This window comes from Pithys albifrons, chromosome 5 (genome assembly GCF_047495875.1).
Source record: "Pithys albifrons albifrons isolate INPA30051 chromosome 5, PitAlb_v1, whole genome shotgun sequence".
Taxonomy (NCBI): domain Eukaryota; kingdom Metazoa; phylum Chordata; class Aves; order Passeriformes; family Thamnophilidae; genus Pithys; species Pithys albifrons.
The window spans coordinates 2,104,564-2,124,487 of NC_092462.1; the positions used below are offsets into that span (position 1 = coordinate 2,104,564).

At 47.9% G+C, this 19,924-nt stretch overlaps 1 protein-coding gene and 1 long non-coding RNA gene across 39 annotated transcripts in view; one reads left to right on the plus strand and one right to left on the minus strand.

Annotated features, from left to right (window-relative positions):
• The window catches only part of LOC139672027 (uncharacterized), a 31,985-nt gene extending 16,882 nt beyond the window's left edge, over nt 1–15,103 (plus strand). For both annotated transcript variants that reach the window (XR_011697846.1, XR_011697845.1), the window contains exon 10: nt 14,912–15,103. This is a non-coding gene — a long non-coding RNA (uncharacterized lncRNA). The remainder of the gene's footprint in view (nt 1–14,911) is intronic.
• ANK2 (ankyrin 2) overlaps nt 6,222–19,924 on the minus strand; it is a 271,916-nt gene continuing 258,213 nt past the window's right edge. For 35 of the 37 annotated variants that reach the window (XM_071555392.1, XM_071555397.1, XM_071555396.1 and 32 more), the window contains 8 exons: nt 18,784–18,915; nt 18,180–18,323; nt 16,523–16,802; nt 15,157–15,394; nt 13,100–13,183; nt 11,922–12,086; nt 11,177–11,359; nt 8,318–8,421 (listed from right to left, as the gene is read on the minus strand). In XM_071555392.1, coding sequence (XP_071411493.1) covers nt 8,407–8,421; nt 11,177–11,359; nt 11,922–12,086; nt 13,100–13,183; nt 15,157–15,394; nt 16,523–16,802; nt 18,180–18,323; nt 18,784–18,915 — 1,241 coding nt within the window. In that variant the 3' untranslated portion in view covers nt 8,318–8,406. Of the gene's footprint in view, nt 8,422–9,783; nt 9,876–11,176; nt 11,360–11,921; nt 12,087–13,099; nt 13,184–13,608; nt 13,702–15,156; nt 15,395–16,522; nt 16,803–18,179; nt 18,324–18,783; nt 18,916–19,924 lie in introns of all 37 variants that reach the window. The other 2 variants (XM_071555418.1, XM_071555394.1) reach the window with 2 other exon arrangements.

A 19,924-nucleotide genomic window follows, 5' to 3' on the forward strand; every position in this document is an offset into this window, starting at 1 on the left:
AGTGATTTTAAAGCACATTTCAAACAACAGAAACTGTTTAAACTCATGGCCAGGCTTTGTAATAACATTTATGTTTACCTGTGCCTATTAGAAACATCTAATTGCCAAAAAATAGTTAATGTACAGACCTGCTCCTAAGCAAAGATGCTTCATTTTAAAGCATAATTAAATCCTAATTTCAAAGGAGTGAGCCTGGGGTGGCCCAACAGCTCCTGCAGGTGCCTCTGAGCATTAGAAGGGCCAGTGGGGGTGGGCCAAGTCACCCTCTAATTGGGGCTAATTGGGCAGGACTGACAGTCTGAAGGGAATTGCTGCCCTTGTCTAAGGCAGTTCAATGGAGCTGGAGGGGAATGAATTCCCCCTCCAAGTTCTGGTCCCTGCAGTCCCTCCCAGTCTGTGTTTCACTTGGCTCAGGGAAGGGCCAGAGCCAAACCTTGGGCAGCAGCAGGAGGAGACCTGACTCAGACTATGGAAACAGCTTTGGGGATCTCACCCTAAAGGGTTTTCAGAGAAAATCCCAATTGCCTTTGGGTTCACACAACCACAGTTAGTCCAAACTGTGTCTCTTCAGGCCCCTTTCTGGCCTTGCACAGCTCAGAACACACTTTGGGTTTTGCTTTAATCTTTCTCCTTCCTGGCAGAGAAATGAGAGAGATTGTGAGTGGAGCTCAGGGAAGGCCAATTGCAAATTCCTGTCTGTCACTTGGGAAATCATGAGGGGGAACAGAGCCCAGCAGGCAGGGGATGGAGCTGCTGAGGATGCCTTGGGATGTTTAAGGAATTGTCTGTAGAAACCAAGTGAGTGTTGAGGGTGTAACTTGGGGATTCACTGGAGACACTGGAAGAGGCATTTCTAATATTACTGAACAATATCAGTGTTGCTATTCCTGCTGTTACCATTTTACCTTTCACCCCAGGGCTCAGCAACAACAATTTCTACAGGGTTATCAGGTTTGCTGAGTGTTTCCTTTGCTGCTCAGGGATGCTCAACACTCTTATTTCTGATCAGAATCATTTCAGTGGGAACTGGGAAGCACAAAAATAGTTAGATCAGTTTTCCTAAAGACATCTTGCCTGGTGAATGCCAAGTGCAATCCCAGCAGGGCAGGGGCAGCAAAGCACTGTCTGTGCTTTCTCTCAGGGCACCTCAGTGAGCCTCAGCTTGAGCAGGAAAGGGGTTCCAATGACCTGGGTGTGCTTTCCCCCTTACTGGATTCCCACTCAAGCAATGAGATGAAATAATTGTTTCAAATTACTGAAAATGTATCTTGGTCACAACCTCCAAACTGAGACTCAGGAGCATTTTATTTGCATTATTCTGGAATGTAACTGAAGTTGTTGTTGTGTAGCAGAGGATACATTTGTGTGTTCACTTTATCCAACTGAGTGTTTGGGGTATCTCAGTGAGCACAAACTGGGGGCACTTGGTGGCTCCTGTTCCCACTCACTGGGCTCAGAATTCAGGACTGAGTTTGTGCTGACCCTGTGCATGAGCAGAGATCACCAGGACAGGCTTCCAGCCCCCAAAGCTGCCCTGCAAGTGATCTGGGAGCTCTGGGAACACCAAGGGTTAGAGAACAGCAGCTGGCACTGGCACTGCAGGCACAGGGGGTGCTGCTCCAGGGCAGGGCAGGAAACCCCTGCTTGGTCACAGGGGGATTCACCTTCCTGCAGGATTGGGAATGAGGGGCAGTGGAAAGGGACACTGTCTGAAGGTAAAGAGCAGGATAACACCAACTGCTGTCAGGTGAGCTGCACCAGAGGCAGCCTGGAAAAGGCAGAGGGGCAAAATGGTGGAAGTTACATGTGCCAAGACTGGCAAAAGTCAAAGGGCAGAAACCCAAGCAAGGAAAGGAAAATGTAAAATATAATCCAGGAAGTTAGAAAGATTATTCCGTTTGCCCTGTAGCAATGAAACAGATATTTTGTCTTCTGAGAGACCTTTGTTTATCCCTGAGCTTATGTGTCCTCATCCTGGAATGTTTGGAGCCCAATCAGAGCCCTGTCTGAGCTCCCAGGAGCAGCATCCTGGGTTGGATGAGCTGCTGGAGCTGGGAAGTGTCACAGCCCTCCCTGTGGAGGGGCCACAGCACTCTGTGACTCACAGCCTGTTCTGTCCCACTGAAACCCCTCCTTAAACCCCAGCTGTCTGTTCTTGGGAGCTCAGGCTATTGCAGTGCCTGGTGAAACTGTTCCTGTTCTCCTGTTCCTTATTCCCCATCACTGCAGGGGTTGGGGTGGCAGTAACTGCCCAAAGGTGGGGACAATCTGATTGCTCAGTGTGGCCATGCTGGGGTTACTCAGGGTGTCTCATGCAATGGTTGTCAGACTTGGGCATGGAGGAAGCTCTAGAAATTTAACTAATTTTAATAACCAATTGATCTTTACCTGGGCAAAGAGGTTTTTGTTACTCATTCCCCTGCTGAAATGTGACTTCCCCTTAGCCAGAGCAGTCACTACACAGAATGAGCAGCACTGAGAGCACCCAAACAGGTGCTCTGGGTTTTTGTCCCTCACTAACTACAGTTCTGGCTCACAGAAAGAGAAGGACTGGCAAGATAAATTTTCTTAGAGAGCACAGCCATTTCCTGACCATAAATTCTGCAAACTCACAAGTTTGGAGGCTCAACTTGCCTCTGATTTCATGTTCAGCACCCTGAAAGCCACTCATGAGTTGTGTCACCTCATTTCACAGCCTCAGCTCCCCAAATCATGCTCTTTATTGCAGAAAGAACTAAATGCAGTTTGGTTTGTCATTGTCTAGTTGGTAAAAATGTGTCCCATGCTGGTGTCAGGAGAGAGGACAGAAGTCTCCAGCACAAAGGGCAGAGCAGGTTAGACTGAGGGTGTTGGAATGAGATCAGAGTGAGACAGAAGAGAACAGAAACAGGAGAGCACGGGGATCAATACAGGGATTTCTGGAATGGAAAGCTGAATATGCAAACAGGGGGATTGGGTTTCATTTATCCCTTTCACCTCTTTGTGCTTTGAAATCTCGTCATAACAGTGACCTAGAGATTTAAGGAAGAAAATGTCCTCAGGCCTTCTTAATCTCACTTATATGTAATTGTATAGAAGTAAAGGAAAACAACCTTTTTATCTTTTTTTTGAAGCCTGCAGATATTGGGGCTATTTGGCATGATGCATATTGGGGTCAGCTGGTGTGGGGGGTTTTTAAACCTAAAATGAGTATTGAATGTTTATGGCCATTATCTCAGTAGTGCTCAGGAGCACAGGGTCAGTTCTCCCCCTCCCTCCAGCTGCCCCTGTGGTGCTGCTGAACAGCCAGTGCCAGGCCCCCCTTGGGCACCCACATCTTCCTCCTGCAAAGCCCCCTGTGCCCGAGAACAAACCCCCTGACACTGAGTCCCTGTGCAGGATGTGACTTCCAGGCCCAGGTGGCATTCCTGGGGTACCATCCTGTGCACTGGAGGCTGTCCCAGCCCTGACTGCTGAGGGGTTTATTCTTTCCAAACACACACCTACCCTGAAGAGCCAGGCAGCTCCTTGGAATGGGAATGCAGCAATCCTGGGGGAGCCCACGGTGGGAGGCACGGCCTGGGGGAGCCCCACGGGGGACACTGTCCTTGGGGAGCCCCCGGGCGGCATCGCCCTCGGGCAGCAGGTTCTCCCTGGCAGCAGCAGGCAGAGCTCCCTCACCCGGAGCTGCAGGACACGGCAAGGAACACCCGGCCCATCCCCTGCTGGGCACTGCTCAGCGCTGGCATCTTCCAGCCCTTTGGTTGGGATCCCCCCCCGAGCCGCCCCGGGGGTGTTCCCGGTGCCTCCGCTGTGCCCGCAGCGCTGACCGGCACCGCTGGAGGCACCACAGCAAACCTGTGTGTGGGGAATAGAATATTCCCTTCTTAGGATCAATCCAGGATTCAGACAGGCTGCACTGCATGGCTGCGATCCAGGGCAGGCTGGGAATTGCTCAGTTCCCACCTGGAATCTGTTGGGGCCTGTGGGACAGTGAGATCCAAGGACCTGCCCCAGCCCACCTGCCCACCGCTCCCTCCCGCGGAGCCCCCGGGGTGATGTCGGGACGGGCCGGAGCCCCGGCGGTGTCGGGCGGTGCTTGTGAACTGCAAGGGGGGACCCGTCGAGCGGGATCGACCCCGTGGGGGGCTCTGGGGGGACGCCGGGTCCGGCCCTCGGGGCTTTATTAAACCGGCGCCCCCAACCCGCGGCTGCGGGGACAGAGACGGGGACAGGGGACACAGAGACGGGGACAGGGGACACAGGGGATGGGGAGAGGAGGGTGCAGGGGAGAACGATGTATAGGGCAGAGAATGGTATAGGAGGGAGAACGTTATAGGAGAGAGAAGGCTGTGGGACAGAGAGTGGTATAGGGCAGAGAAGGGTATGGCAGAGGGAAGGCTGTGGGAGAGAGAGGTGCATAGGGTAGAGAAGGCCAGAGGGAAGACAAAGCTACAGGGGACAGAAGGCTGTGGGAGAGAGCGATGTATAGGGAAGAGAAGGGTATAGGGGAGAGAAGGGTGTAAAACAAGAGTACAGAAGAGAGGACTATGGGGGACAAAAGAGTATAGGGCAGAGAAAGCTATGGGAGAGGGCAGGGATATAGGAGAGAGAAGACTATGGGGGAGAGAAAGCTATAGGGGAGAGCGATGTATAGGGGAGAGAAGGGTATGGGGGAGAAGGCTATAGGGCAGACAGAGGTGTAGGGGACAGAGGGGTACGGAGGGGTCAGGGTGTGCAGGGGAGCTGGGCAGGTGTAGGGGGGGCCAAGGGAGAAGGGGCAGGAGGAAGGAAAGGCAGAGGGGAATAGAAGGGAGGTTGGGTTGGGGAGTGGGGAAGGAGCGAGGGGGAAGCAGAGGCAGAATGGGGGGTTGGGGTGCGTAGGGGCGTCAGGGAGGGGAAGGGCTGGGGGGAAAGGAGAGGGGGTAGCAGGGAAGAAGGAAAGAGAAGTAGAGGGGAGAGAGAAGGGGAGCCTGAAGAGCTCGAACTGCCGCCTCGAGCGCGCACTGAGCGAGCAAATGGCGGCGGCGGCCCTTCCCGGGACTTAAATCATCCTCGGCCCCGCCCCGCGCAGCCGCCCCGGGGCCCCGCTCACCTGGGCGGCCCCGCCCCGCTCACCTGGGGCGGCTCCCGCGGGCGGCACCTTCGGGCGGGGCCGGACCCGGCGTGGGGCGGGGCCAGGGCGGGGCCTTTTCTAACTCACTCCTAGAGATGGAATCGCAGCCCTGACTATGCTGTGGGAAAGTGTGGGACGATCTATAAGGTTCTTTCTACCCTTCTGGGATAGATTCTTTCCCATTCCTCCTGTTCATCAATTCGGTCGAGGATTGTTCTGTTTGGTATCGCAGTTCCCAAGGCACAGACCCCGATCTTTATTGAGGGGTAAAGCTTTCCAGGCTTCATTTTCCCAGATCCAGTACCACCCTGACCCCTGTTTAGGGATTTTTCTCCAGGGTAGAGCTGCCATCTTTATTACATTTTTGGGTTAACCCTTTAGTAGCTGTGCCTTTGCCACAATAGGAAGGAAGTGTGGTATTTCCTGTAACATTAACAAACAGACAAGGAACAGCTTGATCGTCCTGACCGAGCGCTACATTGCTCAGGGATATTGAATAATGAATAGCCTTTCTCAATTGGTTTACAGAGGTTACAAAGACTGAGGGAGAAACTGTGTGAGCATTACAGTGTCTATCCCATTTGTGGCTCAGACTGATCAGGCTGGGGTTTAAAAGCCTGTCACAAACAGCAGTAGCCTACCTGTAAGGTGTCCCAGTTCCCTGCTGGCCTCCCACAGTCCATGACAACACAGCACTGCACTGAGGCTCCCCTGGCACTTGCATGGAGTTATTCCCTGTGATTCCTGTCTGTCATTGCCCACTTGTCCTCAGGCCAGCGGGATGGCAGTGTGGTGTGGGGGGGAGTTTTTAAGGGGGGTTGTTTGGCTGCTGGTTGGGGGTTTGAGTTGAATTTGTTGTTTGGTTGTTTGACAGCCTGGGGCACATTGGAAGGAAACTCTGTCAGTTCGTGCCCAGTAAAATAACTAGAAAACAAGGCTGGATTCCCCTTGAGAAATTAATCACAGTAACTCTTAATAAAAATTGTATATGACTTAGAACAGACTGACATCTGTCATCTGCTGAATGGCAGAACTAAATGTATGTTGAAGGGAGCTGGGCACAGAGGAGTTGTAATTCCCTCAGCCTGCTGTACCAGCAGTAAAAGCAAGTGAGCCACCATTTCTACATTTAACACTTGTACATTTTTATTTAGTTAAATCAGCCATTGTACACATTGCAGCTATGTATTGTTAGTGTTGTATCTTTTTAATTTTTAACTAATACATGCCCTCATAGATATATTCAATTAGTGTTATCACCATGGGAACAAGATGCTGATTCGTCAACTTAAAATTCACTTCTTCTCACAGTATTCAAGTTCTCCGATAACACAGCAAAAAATCAAAATAAGAGGTGAATAACCATTATGCTGTTACACAGAACATCATCTGCACCGCAAAGAACACAACAGAAATGCATTTCTTGAGAGCCCCGTCCCGGAGGAGCCTCCGGCGCCGCCAGGGGCGGGGCAGCCCCGAGGCGCTGCCAGCTGGGCCATCGCGGGGCTCCTTCGCTTTGGCTGCCAAAACACTTTTCTCTTGTAGCTTCTGATTTTTCTTGCCTGCCCAAAAAGTGTCAGCACGGCACCTCAGGTGGTTCTGCCCGCAGGAAGCCAGAACTGCAGAGATGTCTCCATGCTTTTGGCATCATTACCTTAATGAGGAAGTGCCCTTGTTCTGAGCACTGAGTGAGTCGCTAAAAAAACAAAGAACCCTAGAACTGCAGAAGGCCAGATAAGCTCAGACAAAGGATTGCTCCTTGGTGAGAGGGTTGCTTTTACTCTGGTGTCGAGTCTACTATTAAAAAAATGAACTAACAGCTGTTTAAAAACATTAAGTTAGTGTGTTTGTGTGTATGTGTGTGATGCTAAAACCCTACAGAGCTCCCTCCATTAAATATTAAGGTATAGAACACCCAAAACTTCGATCCCTATGTTCCCTTTCCGGAAAAGAAAAGTGCAGACATGCTATCGTGGTTTCCAGAGGGTTGGTTTAGAAATATATATATTATATATAGTTACATAACAAAATATGAACAGAAAGTGGCTGCCGAGGGTCGTGAGCGCTTGGTCTTTAAAAAACACTCCATCGGAAGGTAAAAACTGCTCGCTCAGTGCTAAGAGGGCCAAGAAGCTGACATGGGTCTAGGAGGGTTTGGTTCTGACCTTGGAATGCCACATGCACGGATCAGCTAAGAGGCAATCTCGATAAAACACGGTGAGTTAGTTATTCTCCCTGTATAGTGGGTAAGTCCTTTTCCCATAGTTATCTACAGTGCAGTGGCCAGCAGGAAGTACCACCGGAGGGTCGGTGAGGTTGGCAAAGCGGTGCCGGAAACGGGAAACTACCGGAGTTGGAATTGTTTAATATGCCCTGCCCCAGGTCCGGATCTAAGAGGCTGCCATGCCCTATGGGGCTGTGCCGTAGCTATAGCTTGGAGCAACTGGTACCTAACTGGGGATTATTTCTTGGATTTTTGTTCTGGAAATCTTTCAGTGGCTTAACAGTATTCGTGGCCACAGGCAGCTGTTGTTCATGTGAACAGCTGAGTTTCCAGGTTCATGGCCTGACTCTTAGAGCCTTTAAACTACAAGAGACCCCCAACCCGTCAGTGTCGGGGCTCGGTAGCTCCGCGGCGCGCCCTCCTCGGTCAGTGTGTTTGCAGTCACGGGGTCACGTCACGCCATCGGTCGCCGTCCCGCAGCGTCGCTGCACAGCGGTAGCCACGGGCAGTGTGTTTCCTGCAGTCTCCTAAGTCCAAATACTCTGGCTATTTACAGTTTACAAGTGCACTCCCTTGTACAAAGTCACTGGAAGAGGCCTGTGGATGAAGTCGGCTCGAGGAGCGCCGGAGCGAAGGGACAGAGAGAAGCGGCGGTGCCGACAAGGAGGAGGCGCGGCGGGGGATAAACCATCCTGCCTGAAGGATGCTATCTTTGGTCACAAATTAGCTGACAGGGTAAAAAAGAATAAAAACACAACATGAATGGTGGGGTGGGGAGGAACTGAATTCACTGCAGCTGCAGGAGCAGAAGTGGCAGTGCCTGGAGCGATGGTGTCGGACACGACGGCAGCGCCGCGGGGAAGTGACGGCTGCGGACGGGACGGAGGGGACGTGGAGCTGTGGAGGGGCAGCAGCTTCTCACTTGGCCTCCCCTTTCCAGTCCTCTTGGCACAAGTGCCGAAGAAGCTGCTGCAGGTCATGCTGGAGGCCATCCCTGGGGAGTGCTCCTGGGGTGTCTTCCAGCTCTTCTATGTGAACGTGTTTTCCACACCGATCCTTCATCACGGTCCTCTTCTGAGTGCTGCCTTTACTTAGGGTTGTCCTGCAACAGAACAAAGCAGAGTAGTGGCTTAGAAAGCCCACAGACCCTCAGGGGGTGAGACATTTGCTTCTTCAGCTCCAGTTTTCAGCTCCTGAGGCAGAGCTGCACATGCTGGATGCACAGCACAGCAGGGTATTCCCAGGATTCCATCACATCAGCTCTGAGGAAGGACTCACTACCTGTAGGTTAGAGCTGTGGGCAGGGATTCCTGGATCCCCATGCTGCAAGACACATGGACATGCAGAGAAGGATGGATACTGTGACTGATGAGCAGCATCCCCACAGCACTGGAACTCTGGAGCTCAGAGCATTGCAGCTCTGCCTGTATGTCAGCCCAGTTATGAGAACAGGGGGATGACTGGTGGTGAAAATAAAAGTCTTGTGCTGCTGTCACTAAAATTGCTAAGATCTGGTGTCTGTTCTTGTTTTTTTCAATAAAGTTTGCAGGGTGTCTGTGTGCTTCCTTTGTGAGGGACTCAGTTCGTTGTGGTTGGGTTTTCTTTCTGGGGAGGGGGGACCTGTCATGGGGGGCTGAGTAAAGGAAGGAAGGTCAGGAGGTGCACTAACTTCGTCCGTTGTGGTTGCTCTGTTTTTGGAGCCATCACTCCTCAGCTGTGCACCAGTGGTGATTCCCAGCTGTCCCTGATGCCTTAAGATCCTTAAGGTTTCTGCCTGAATTTGTAGATTCTAACACAGCTGTGTGGTTTGTCACCCTCAGTGTCCCAGGGCATCACAGTTTGTGCCATGTTCTCGAAATCCTGTTTGTCATGGTTTTCTAGGATGATATTTTAGCAAGGACTTCTTGTTTGGGACACAGACATAGGACAGATTAAGGTATCACTGCAGTCAAAGCAGAAGGCCCAGAAGCTTTGAGGAAGCTGCAAAGAAGGCACGTGATGTGAATATGATGATGAGAAGATATAAGAGGTCTTGAGACCCCCGACTCAATTCCAGGGGGCTGTGCCAAGGGGCAGCCTCGAGGATGGCTCCAGGGGTGGAGAGTTTTCAGACTGGATGTATCTATTGGATATGATGATGAACTGGAGCTACCAATCTGTCAGAAACTCCTACAGCATCGTGCACCTCTGTGTTTCACTGCCCCTGAATGCACTTTCAGTCACGGACCTGCTCTCTATTCTATCTACACTGATATTGCCTGGAATGTTCTTTCCTTCCATTTTGGGCAACATGCCCTTACCATGAGTCTTTCCAAGTGAGTTATACCTGCCCAGTGCAGAACTCTTCACTGACATCATGTTAGTAGCTTTCTTTAGTACTTTGCAAGTCAAGCTGAATCCACTCATTTACTGTGAGTCTGTTAATTCTTTTCCAGCAATCCTTTAATGACGTGCCAAGCCAAACCTTTTAATTATTGATCCATCTTCTTGCTTGATTTCTTTCTCTACTAAAACAGGCAGTTGGAGTTTCACATGGTTACCTGCATAGCTCAAAGCCTCCAATGAAAACATAAACTTCAAATTAAAACCAAACCAAACACCTAGAGCAGAATAACACCTAGAGCAGAAGATAATGGCTGTTCCCACCTTGGTCCTTGCAGTTCAGTGCTGAGGAAACTGAGTAGGCAGCTAAAAGAAGCAGCTGCATCCATGTGCATCCCTTCTGACATCCCTGCCCTCCAGAGACCAGATCCACTTTCATTTCAGTGATAACTGTACCAAGGCATGTCAGTACTTTCTCCCTCTTCTGCACATTCAGACTTCTGGATTTAGTGAGGTGAAAGCTGGGAACGAAGTGGTAAATCCCAAGCTGTCTCTTTGGACCTCTCCCTGAAAGTTCTCTCTCACTGTTTGGCTCTGGTGAGGAATGGGGAATCTGGATCCTGGCCTAGATCCCCAGTGGGAAATTTGGCACCACAGTCCAGTAGGTTTGTGCTCCATGTCCTGCTGTGACTGCAGTGGAGCAAAGAGGGCAGGTAACATCCAGGCCAAGGCATCTGTGGTTTTGGGTGCTATTACTTTCCCACATTAAAAAACAAACCCCAAACATACATTTCATCTAATGCCATACAGCTTTTATCCTTTTATCTGCTTTTATCTCTGTATGTTACCAATCTGTTTATCTGTTTCAGCCTGTCAGACACGCTATTCAAAGGGACCATACACTGGATTCACAAGGAAGCACTGTTGGAAAAACCCCACAACTGTATTAATTCAATATTGCTTTTCTCTTAACTAAAATGTCTAAACCCACCAGAAAAAGGATAAAACCAGAGAAGTGCTCATTGGGGCTTAGTAGCTACTTTATCCTTTTGAGGACAATCACATCACAGACTGTTTACCCAGTGAGTGCACCTAACTGGACCCATTGCTAAAATTATCTCCAGCAATGGTAACTTATGAATAGTCTTTTTCTTTACCAGCATCCACACCCAAGAAAGATTTCCAACAGCTTCACATAAAGCCTCTACAATGTGTTTTTCTTGGGATCTTAACAGGTTAATTCTGCAGTGCCAGATCTTTAAATGATCTTTATAACATGGCTGAGTTTAAGAAGATCTTTAAATGATCTTTATAACATGGCTGAGTTTAAGAAGATCTTTAAATGATCTTTATAACATGGCTGAGTTTAACAACATCTTTAAATGATCTTTATAACATGGCTGAGTTTAACAACACAGCCTCAGGCTCTGCTGCTGAGCCTGGCGCTCCACCAACAGAACCTTTCACTAGAGTGGAATTTGTTCCCAGGGATGCTGGAACAGAGTTTTTAATGCTTATATGGAAGCCCCTCGTACCTCTTCGAAGTCCTCTTTGGCTGATGGCAGGTCGGAGGCCAGGCTGGCATCCCCCAGGTGCTTCTCCGTCCTCTCTCCGTGCACCACCGTGGTCTTGATGACTTTGCTGACCTTTCTGCCTTCCACGGGCTCTGACTGGAACCTGGAGGCACTGGGTATGATGGCAGGCTCAGACAGGGTCACCTGGGAGGTCACACAGCAGAAGAACGCTGGAGATGAATCCCAGACTGCATGATTTGCTCTGGCAAGATGTGACTTTCATGCCTGTGGGCTCCATATTGTAAAGTGTAGCTCTGTTAGGGTCAGCTAACAAAATATAAAACCCTTCTCTCAGTACCTTCCTCCTAGAGGATTAATTCTGATGAGGAATTCTGGCAAGAAAAAAATATCAATTTCACATTCCTAATAACCACTTGTGTTGCTCTCGACCCCAGGACTGCTACAGCACACCCCATTCCCAGCTCCTGGCCCTCTGGTTTTGCTGCTCCAAATGTCTGCACGGTCACACAGTGTAGGATGTCAGGAAAAGCTACACTGAAAAGTGCCCACCTTCTCAGGTTGTTTGTACACCTGGCTCTCAAACAGTTTGCATGAAAGCCAGAGGTGTTTGTCAAGCAAAGGACACGCCAGTAAGTCAAACCTCATCTACCTGTAGAGGTTTGGGACTCAGTGGCACAAAGAGCAGGAAAAGATGCAGAGGATAACAAGCTGTTGTGGTGTTCTTGACAAGGGAAGCACCACCCACCTCTGACTGCTCGGTGTCGCTCTTGAGCACGACCCGCTTCAGGACCTTGGAGTAGCCATCTCCCTCCTCGATGGTGACAGGCGGCTGGGGCGTTCCCTGCAGCAGGACCTCCTCCCTCTCCGTGCCGGCCGGGGAAACGCACCGACGAATGATCTTCCGAGTGACCTGCGGGGAGGGAACGCGGCTTATCCCAAAGGAATCAGCAGAGACACAGTTCTCCTTGCTCTCTCTCTGGCATTTTCCACTCAGAGGGCACTTTTTCCTCCATGGAAGAACCTGCACAGATGGTTTAGTGTTTCACTCCCCCCCACACACACTCACAAGGACACGCAGTGACGCTGCCAATTGATGCTTTTGTCCTGCTTAGGTTTCCACACATCAAAGATTCCAGGAACTTACTTGGGAAGTGGGCACAACAGTGACTCCCTAAAGCAGTGACTGTAGCATTTCAGAGAGAAAATACCCTTTACAACTGCACAACCACTAGAAAACATTTTCAGACTGCCATTTCCAAGAGGCTTTGGGAAGTAAGGGATGAGCAGCTTATCAAATGCCCAGGAATAGATTCATGGTACTAAGCAATGCTGCTCTAGTGAGCCTGAATGAACCTACTGAAGAGACTCATCTGGTGCTCAAGCTCTCAGGGCACTGGCAAGCAAAGGAAGAGAAGGAGAAGACAATTACAGGGTTCAGGATGAGATATCCTCCTGAGAAATCTGGGTCTGCATCTTTCCATGGATGACCTGGAGCTCTACATGGCATGTCCAAGGCATGGACCTATCCATAGGAATAGGGTCATGCTAACTCCTGTGAACAAAACCCAGGAATATTTGGCTGGGGTGGTTTATTCTAACATGAATTCAAGCACGTCCTTTTTAAAAAGAAACAAACAATTTGCTTGTAAAACATGTGGATCTATGCAGAATTTTCACTGGCTTTACAGGGGAAAATTAATTAAGTATGTCCTCTTAGGTTGTATGTTGCAACATAGAATGATCTTGAGAAGGAAAATAATTGTTCAAACTTTGGTATCTCTCATGAACAGAAATTCTTGTTCCTTCCACTCTACTCTGCAAATTATGCCCCTTCACAGCAGGAAGTTTGTAATGTATGTGAATGGTCTCATCCTCCCTTTTATAGGACAGGAGGGAGGTGGGAAGGGGCAGAACTGACAATACCTTCTTTACCACTGTGTGGCCATGTTCATCTGTGTACTGCTCTTCTGTGACTGTTTCTGGTGGCATGTCAGGCATACTATCAGCCTGTATGACAAAGAACAGAGGGGTGTGAAGAGAGGCTTTCATGGGGGAAAGAAGCAGTTTTAAAATTGGTTAATTGGTTATAGAATGGGAAAAAAATTTGAGAAATGTTATAAAAAAATCTGTTCTGCAAATAAATCCTTAGAAAGGCATGCAAAGAAAAGTTATGCCACAGCAGACAGGCAAAGATATGTTAGTTGAGTGTGTTGTGTATGGGGCTGAGAAGTCTTCATTCTCCTCCTACCGTGGCATCTAACGGGGTTTGGGGTTGGGTTAGCAGGACTACTGTAATCCAGAGGTGCTGGAATGGCTTCTCCAAGGCCCATGCATTATTTGGGAGCACCCCAGCAGGAGCTGTGCCAGCACACAGTGGCTGTCTCTGTGTTGCAGGCCCTGCGGCCCCACAGGCTCGTGCAGTCACGCGGTACCTGAATGATGACCCGGCGCCGAACCACCCTGGTGGTGACCACCTCGTCCTCCTCCGAGCTCAGCTCCAGCCCCCCCAGCTCCTCTGCCAGCTCCTGGGGGAAGCATGGGAGCAGTGCTCTGGAGTGCCTGGGGCCAGCAGGACTTACAGCTGCTGGCTCACTGCACCAGCTCTGGAACTGCCACATACTGCACACGCTTTCTGTGCTCAGTACACAGACAAGTACATGAAAGCCTTTTAATCCTCCACACTGGGAGAACAGAGTGCAGCACACACACAGCAGGGCTAAACACTTCTAACACCAGAGGACAGTGCAGCAGTGGCCTCAACACTAGAAAGATCAAGAAAAATGAGTCACAGGTGCTGAAGTTCTCTGCTGCATGGGGAAGAATTAAAAACCTAAATGAAGAGGTCAGAAGGCAAAGAGAGGCTGAAAAGAATGACTTGGGAAACAGCAGCAGTATGAAAGCACAAAGGGGAAAATAAACCAGGGGGTGTGTTTCTTTTTGGTGGTGCCAGTGCTGTTTTACTTTAATAAAAGAACTGGAGGAAAAAAGCAGTACATTTCTTTGAGGGCAGCCTCTCCTACAGCTGCCCTGGGACAGGCCCTGCTGTAGCTTCTCTTTCAATCATCTGACACATTTGAAATTCCACCTTTTTCTGAGATCCAGAGGCAGAGCTGCTCTGAAACCCTCCATTCTGCAGGTGCACACAAACAGACACACAAACAGCAGAGACAGAAGAGCCTGTTTGTAATGAATGTCAAGGTGAATTGTCAGACATAAAGCAATTTCTGCTGCAGTACAATTGTGCCTTCTCTGCTCTAACTTAACTAATAAAACTGATTTCCTGCCCAAGGATGCCTTCTCCTTGCCTTTCTCTTAGAACAGGCAAAACAAGCTGTTTATTCTTAAACTCTGATCTGCCAAGAAATTTTAATTCCCCACTGAAACCCACTTTCTTTCCTTGCCTCTTGATGTCTTCCCCTCTAAGCACACTGCAGCAAAGTCCTTTTGTCTCACACAGCCAAAGACCTGCCTCAGTTTGTGATGTTCTCTTCCCTCTCCCATCTGCATCCCTCTTTTACTGTCTGCATAATACACAAACACCATTTTTCCAGCACAGCCTGCTGCCTCCTTTCCACCTCACTAACTTTAAGGATCATTCATGCTATTTTTTCATGCTGCTTTAGGCTAGTCTTGCCTTTTAATGTTACTACTTTATTTTCCACTACATGTGTTTCAGCTTTTGCTTGCACACAGTTTGTTTTTGCACCTGTTACTGACACCAATTCTTTCTCACAGGCACAGATGTCACTGCCACAGACCAAAGGACAAATGAGGGCAGAGCAGAACCAGAGCTACAGCCTGGACTTCAGGATCTTGGGATTGCTTCAGTTTTGCAAATCCCTACAGAAATGCCTATAACTAACCCTTCTAACCAGCAGGAAAGAGAAAAGACTCAGTGGCAGATGGGGATTAATTAAAAAGAACAAGTCAGACATAAAAATGTTTTGTGTCTATTATTTTGAAACAAAATTGTTACTTACCTTTTCTAAAGATTCCTCTTCATAGTCCCTTGGAGACTTCTCTGCCTGCTCATCAGTTGACTCCACTATCACAAGACTAGTTCTCCTTGGGGAGAGGTCATCCTGGTGCAGCTGGGGCTCCTCGGGCTCCTGGATGATGGGAGAGTCCCCTCTCTGTGCAGAGCCTGGGGGGGTCTGTTCTGGCTCTCCCCTGGCTGCTCTCCCAGTGGCTGGTGTCGCAGACTGCTCTGTCGTGACACTGTGAATGACAGGCCCAGTGAGCCACCACCATGCAGTGCTTATTTCAGGCAAAGAGACTGGATCACTACAGATGGATGAGAAGCAACCACTGCATTAATTACAATCTATAAAGCTGCAGGGGAGCAAAGACCAACTGCTATGGACAAATCCAAAGTCTTATCAAACAGAAACAGTAGAGAATCTGATGATGTTTGTATTGCTATTTTCATGGTTGAACATTGCTAGATTTAATCACTGTTCCAAGTTACTTAAACCTGTTATTACATATTACATACATATTAAGGTAATACATCTAATTCAAGCATATGCATATGCAATATTATTGTATAATTCCTCTTAAAACATCTTGCTTACCAGCTAATTAAATCTAGCCTAATTTTCCTCCCATTTTTAGACCTGCAGTGATACTCCCTGTCATCACTCCCCTCGTGTACTGTTGGCAATGTTGTCTCACGTGTGTTCTCTACTCAAAAACGTTCATTTCCTCATCCACTGGTATCTTTGCCTATCAGTGCACCAGACATCTTCTATTTAGATGCTGTTTTCTCTCTCCCACACCCTCTCCTGGCTGTAAAGAACATCCTAAGCAAAAGAATCCCCAAAGACCCTTTGCTGGACTCAACTGCCCTTTGACTGTTTGGAGCTGCATCTCCACATCAAAGCTGATCACTGATCACTGATCAAACCCATGGAGAGGTCTCAGCAAGCTCACAGGATGAGGGACAGTGTGGAGAAAGAAACACGATCCATTTCAAGTTCCTTGTCAAATGAAACCAGCCCCACATAAGAATTCAGGGTTATTCCACAAAGTTTGACATTACTTCCCATCTAACACACAAAAAATCACACATAGTTTGGAAAAAAACCTAACTCCATGTCTACATTAACCCTCTTTTCTTTCATATGCCTTACACTTGATCATTGCTTTCTGTTCACAGTGACAAACTGACTTTCCCTCCTGAGCCTTAAGGCTTCCTCCACATGGATTCAAAAATCAAGCCTGGGCACAACTGGAGGGAAATTAAGCAGCATTCATGTTTCAAAGAAAACTGCAGAAGTCCTCTGATTGCACCAAGAAGAGAGGATCTGCTCCACAAAGGTTTCACCCTGCTCGTTTGACACTTACAAATATTCCTGTTGTGAAGCAGATGGTTTTCCTGGCACGTCTTGGGGTTTCCCTGAGAATTCGGTTTCCACTTGTTCCTTATGTGCTTGCCTCAGGAGCTCAGCCATGGATACCTCTGCCTCACTCCTGGGGGTGCTGTCCTGAAAAGGAGAATAGCTGGCAGACACTTCTTCCTCGGAGACGAGAGGAGGGTGCTCGGTTGGCTCACTGTCCTTGGATATTCTGTGGTGTTCTTGCTTGTGTCTGGAGCTGTACACTTCTTCCTGCAGTGCAGAAAACCCTTCAAAAAACAGACAGAGGAGAAAGGCCATTACAAGAATGCAGGAAGTCCTTCCTGTGCTCCATGTGCATTTAAAATCCCTGCATGGAACACATTACCTGGGATTCTTAAACATCTTGAGTGGGACAATGACATAACCTCTCTAAGTAGCTGAACCAACACTGGATTATCACTACTATGGCCACATTTGGACAGTAACAGACAAAATAAAATATACCCAAAAATGTACCTAGAGTAAGAAATCTTGAAACATGTAAAGTATTAAAAGTTCACAACAGGGTTTGGTACAAGAATGAGCTCATTAGGAAGCATTTAAGTGCTTCAAAGCACATAAACACATCCACCCACCTCAACCCCTAATCACAAAGCAGTGTTGAGTTAAGCACATAGAGGTATCACTGCTGGATTCACACATTTGCAAGAGCTTCCTCAGCACCTGATCCACCAAACTTTTAAACTTCAGAAACAGAACCACATCCTAGCAGAATTACAACACCCTGGATACTTGAATTCAAAGCTTTTATCAAAGCATGGAGCAGTGTTGCTTTTACAAATCCCAGTCAGAAGGACTTGTATAAGCAAAACCACCCCAACAAATGAGGCAAAACTCTCTGGGCACTTTATTTCCTGCTGAAAGAGAAGAGACCAAAAAACCCCAGTTTTGTGAAATTTCTATCTCTGCTTTGCAAAATGTTGTTTGCACAGCAAGGCCTCTTAATAGCATGAAGCAATAGAGTCACTTTTTCCTGGTATGTACCATCTAGTAATTATAGAAACCAGTGTACCATGGGTTAGAAGTCATACATTAAACTAAGCTAGACACTTCAATAAGATGAAATGGTAAAGATTCAAGATTTTAGAGAGTTAAAGCCAAGGTTTTACAAGTTTGACAGGTCATGTCACTGAACAAAGAAAAGGCAGAAGTCCAGCAGTGATGAAGACGCTTCAAGAACACCCCAAGGGATGAAGTCAAGAGACCAATACCCAAATTCAAAGCCAAAAGAAAAGCTCCACCCAAGATTTCGCCCAGTAATTAATATGGAAATTAGAAGGTGTTAACTATGTATTAAGGCTATAAATGGCTTATTTTACACAAAAAAGTTAGGCAAGTTTTTGCCCAGTATGAACTGGCTGTGCCTCCAACGTTGCCAATAAATACCTTGCTGCTATTAGAATACAAAACCTTCTCTTAGCAGTTATTTTTTGCAGCGTTTTCACTTATCACCTGCCAAGAATCAGCTGAAGCACAGCCCGTAGCCTGGTGAGACAGTGATGCCACACCTGCATTCACACCCAGTGTCTGTGCTCTCAGCATGGGAGTGCAGTGCCCAAGCACCCCAGAGCAGGAGCTCCTGCAGCTGGTGAGCAGCCACTCACCCTCGCTGTGGTCCAGCCCCAGGGAGTGCTCCACGTCGGCGTAGCTGCGCCCGTGGGGCTGCGTGGAGTCCACGCCGCTGCTCTCCATGAGGTGCACGATGTCCATCCGGTTGATTTTGGTCAGACACTGGGTAAGGTTTGTATCTGTGGCGTTGGAACGACACCACACAGCTGAGTTAGGGGTTACACAGGACCTCACCCCTCTGTTTCCCACGTGAAGGACACAGCTGGGATGCTGACCCATATAATGTCAGATATAAGTGACATGTGCATTTAGGAGTGCTGTAATGTAACCTCTGTTTCCCACGTGAAGGACACAGCTGGGATACTGACCCATATAATGTCAGATATAAGTGACATGTGCATTTAGGAGTGCTGTAATGTAAAATCTAAGAATAATTGAATGGCTGCCTATAAAAAGCAGCACTCTTGGATTTTCCCTTTAACAACTTCTGCATGTTATATAGACAAGACCAGAAATAACATTGAGTACAATCCATGGTCATTCTTTCTATAGCCAATTTTTCTCTTTGTGACTGTAACACACTCCCCTGTCCCCTCAAGCAGCAAACAGGAGACAGTTACATGATCACTGGGAACGAACCTGTTGCGTGTTTCCCGTCCCTCTCAAGCCAGTATTTGAGGAGGGCGTGGCTCTGGTCCTGAAGGGAATTGGGATTTTCAATTCGGATCTGGTGGATTTGTTCTTCTGTGAAATCCAGTTCTCTTGCTAGCTCTGAAAAAGAAATCCAGCTCTGAAAAAGAAATCCAGCTCTGTACAGAGCTCATCTCTTGCTCCCCTGAGCTCATTTCATTTAAAGGAAATAAAAGGCCTATGACTTACAGTTGAACACCAAAACCTGAAATAAATAAAACCCAACCACTATTTCACCCTCCAAAGTAATATTTGAGAAAGTACTCTTTAATATAAGCAATCTTTAGCATAATAAGAACAGGAATGTTTATGGAGGTCTGTTACCCTGCCCTCCCTAAAATGCTACAGAACATTAATGTCTATTTTCATGAGCATCCATTTATTCTGATTTTGTTTTCAGAGCTGATATTCACTTCTATTACATTGTCAGTATATTCCTAATCTGTGACATTGCACAAGTCCTACTGATTTCAAGATAACCCGTGCTGGGATGAGTGACACACACTCCCAGTTACTCTGTGCATTGAGGCAGAGGACAGGAAAGGGAGAGGTGAGCAACACAAGCCAAAAAGGATCAGTAATTTTTTGCATGTACCCTGAGGACACTTATAAAAACACTACAATCTTCACCATCAAGACATTAAAATGCTTTCCCTGGTACACAGCTCTTCCTTAACTCCCAGAGCCTGGCTTGTTTTCAGGAGCATGATGCTGTTCTATTGAGAGACACAAAAAAGTGTAGACCTGACTTAAATTTTTGCAGCAATTCTTTGCTGTGCAGACTGTGCAGTGTGACACAGCACAGAGATTTCTGCACAGCTTTGTCTTTGGAAGGGTCTGAGCTGACTTTCAGTGACATCTGCATCTCAGTGTTGCTTTCACTGGTCCCCAGGCCATTCACTGCCTCAGATCTACTAAATCCTCAATAGTAAAGTGATTTTTAGGAATAGGTTCCTTGTTACTCATTTTAAGAAACTTAATAACCCCAAGACAGTGAAGGGATTGAATAGTTCTGTAACACATCTTTAGATCATCAGGAAATGATGCAAAAGAAACACTGAAAGAGTGTGGATCACTCCCCTGCCTCTTC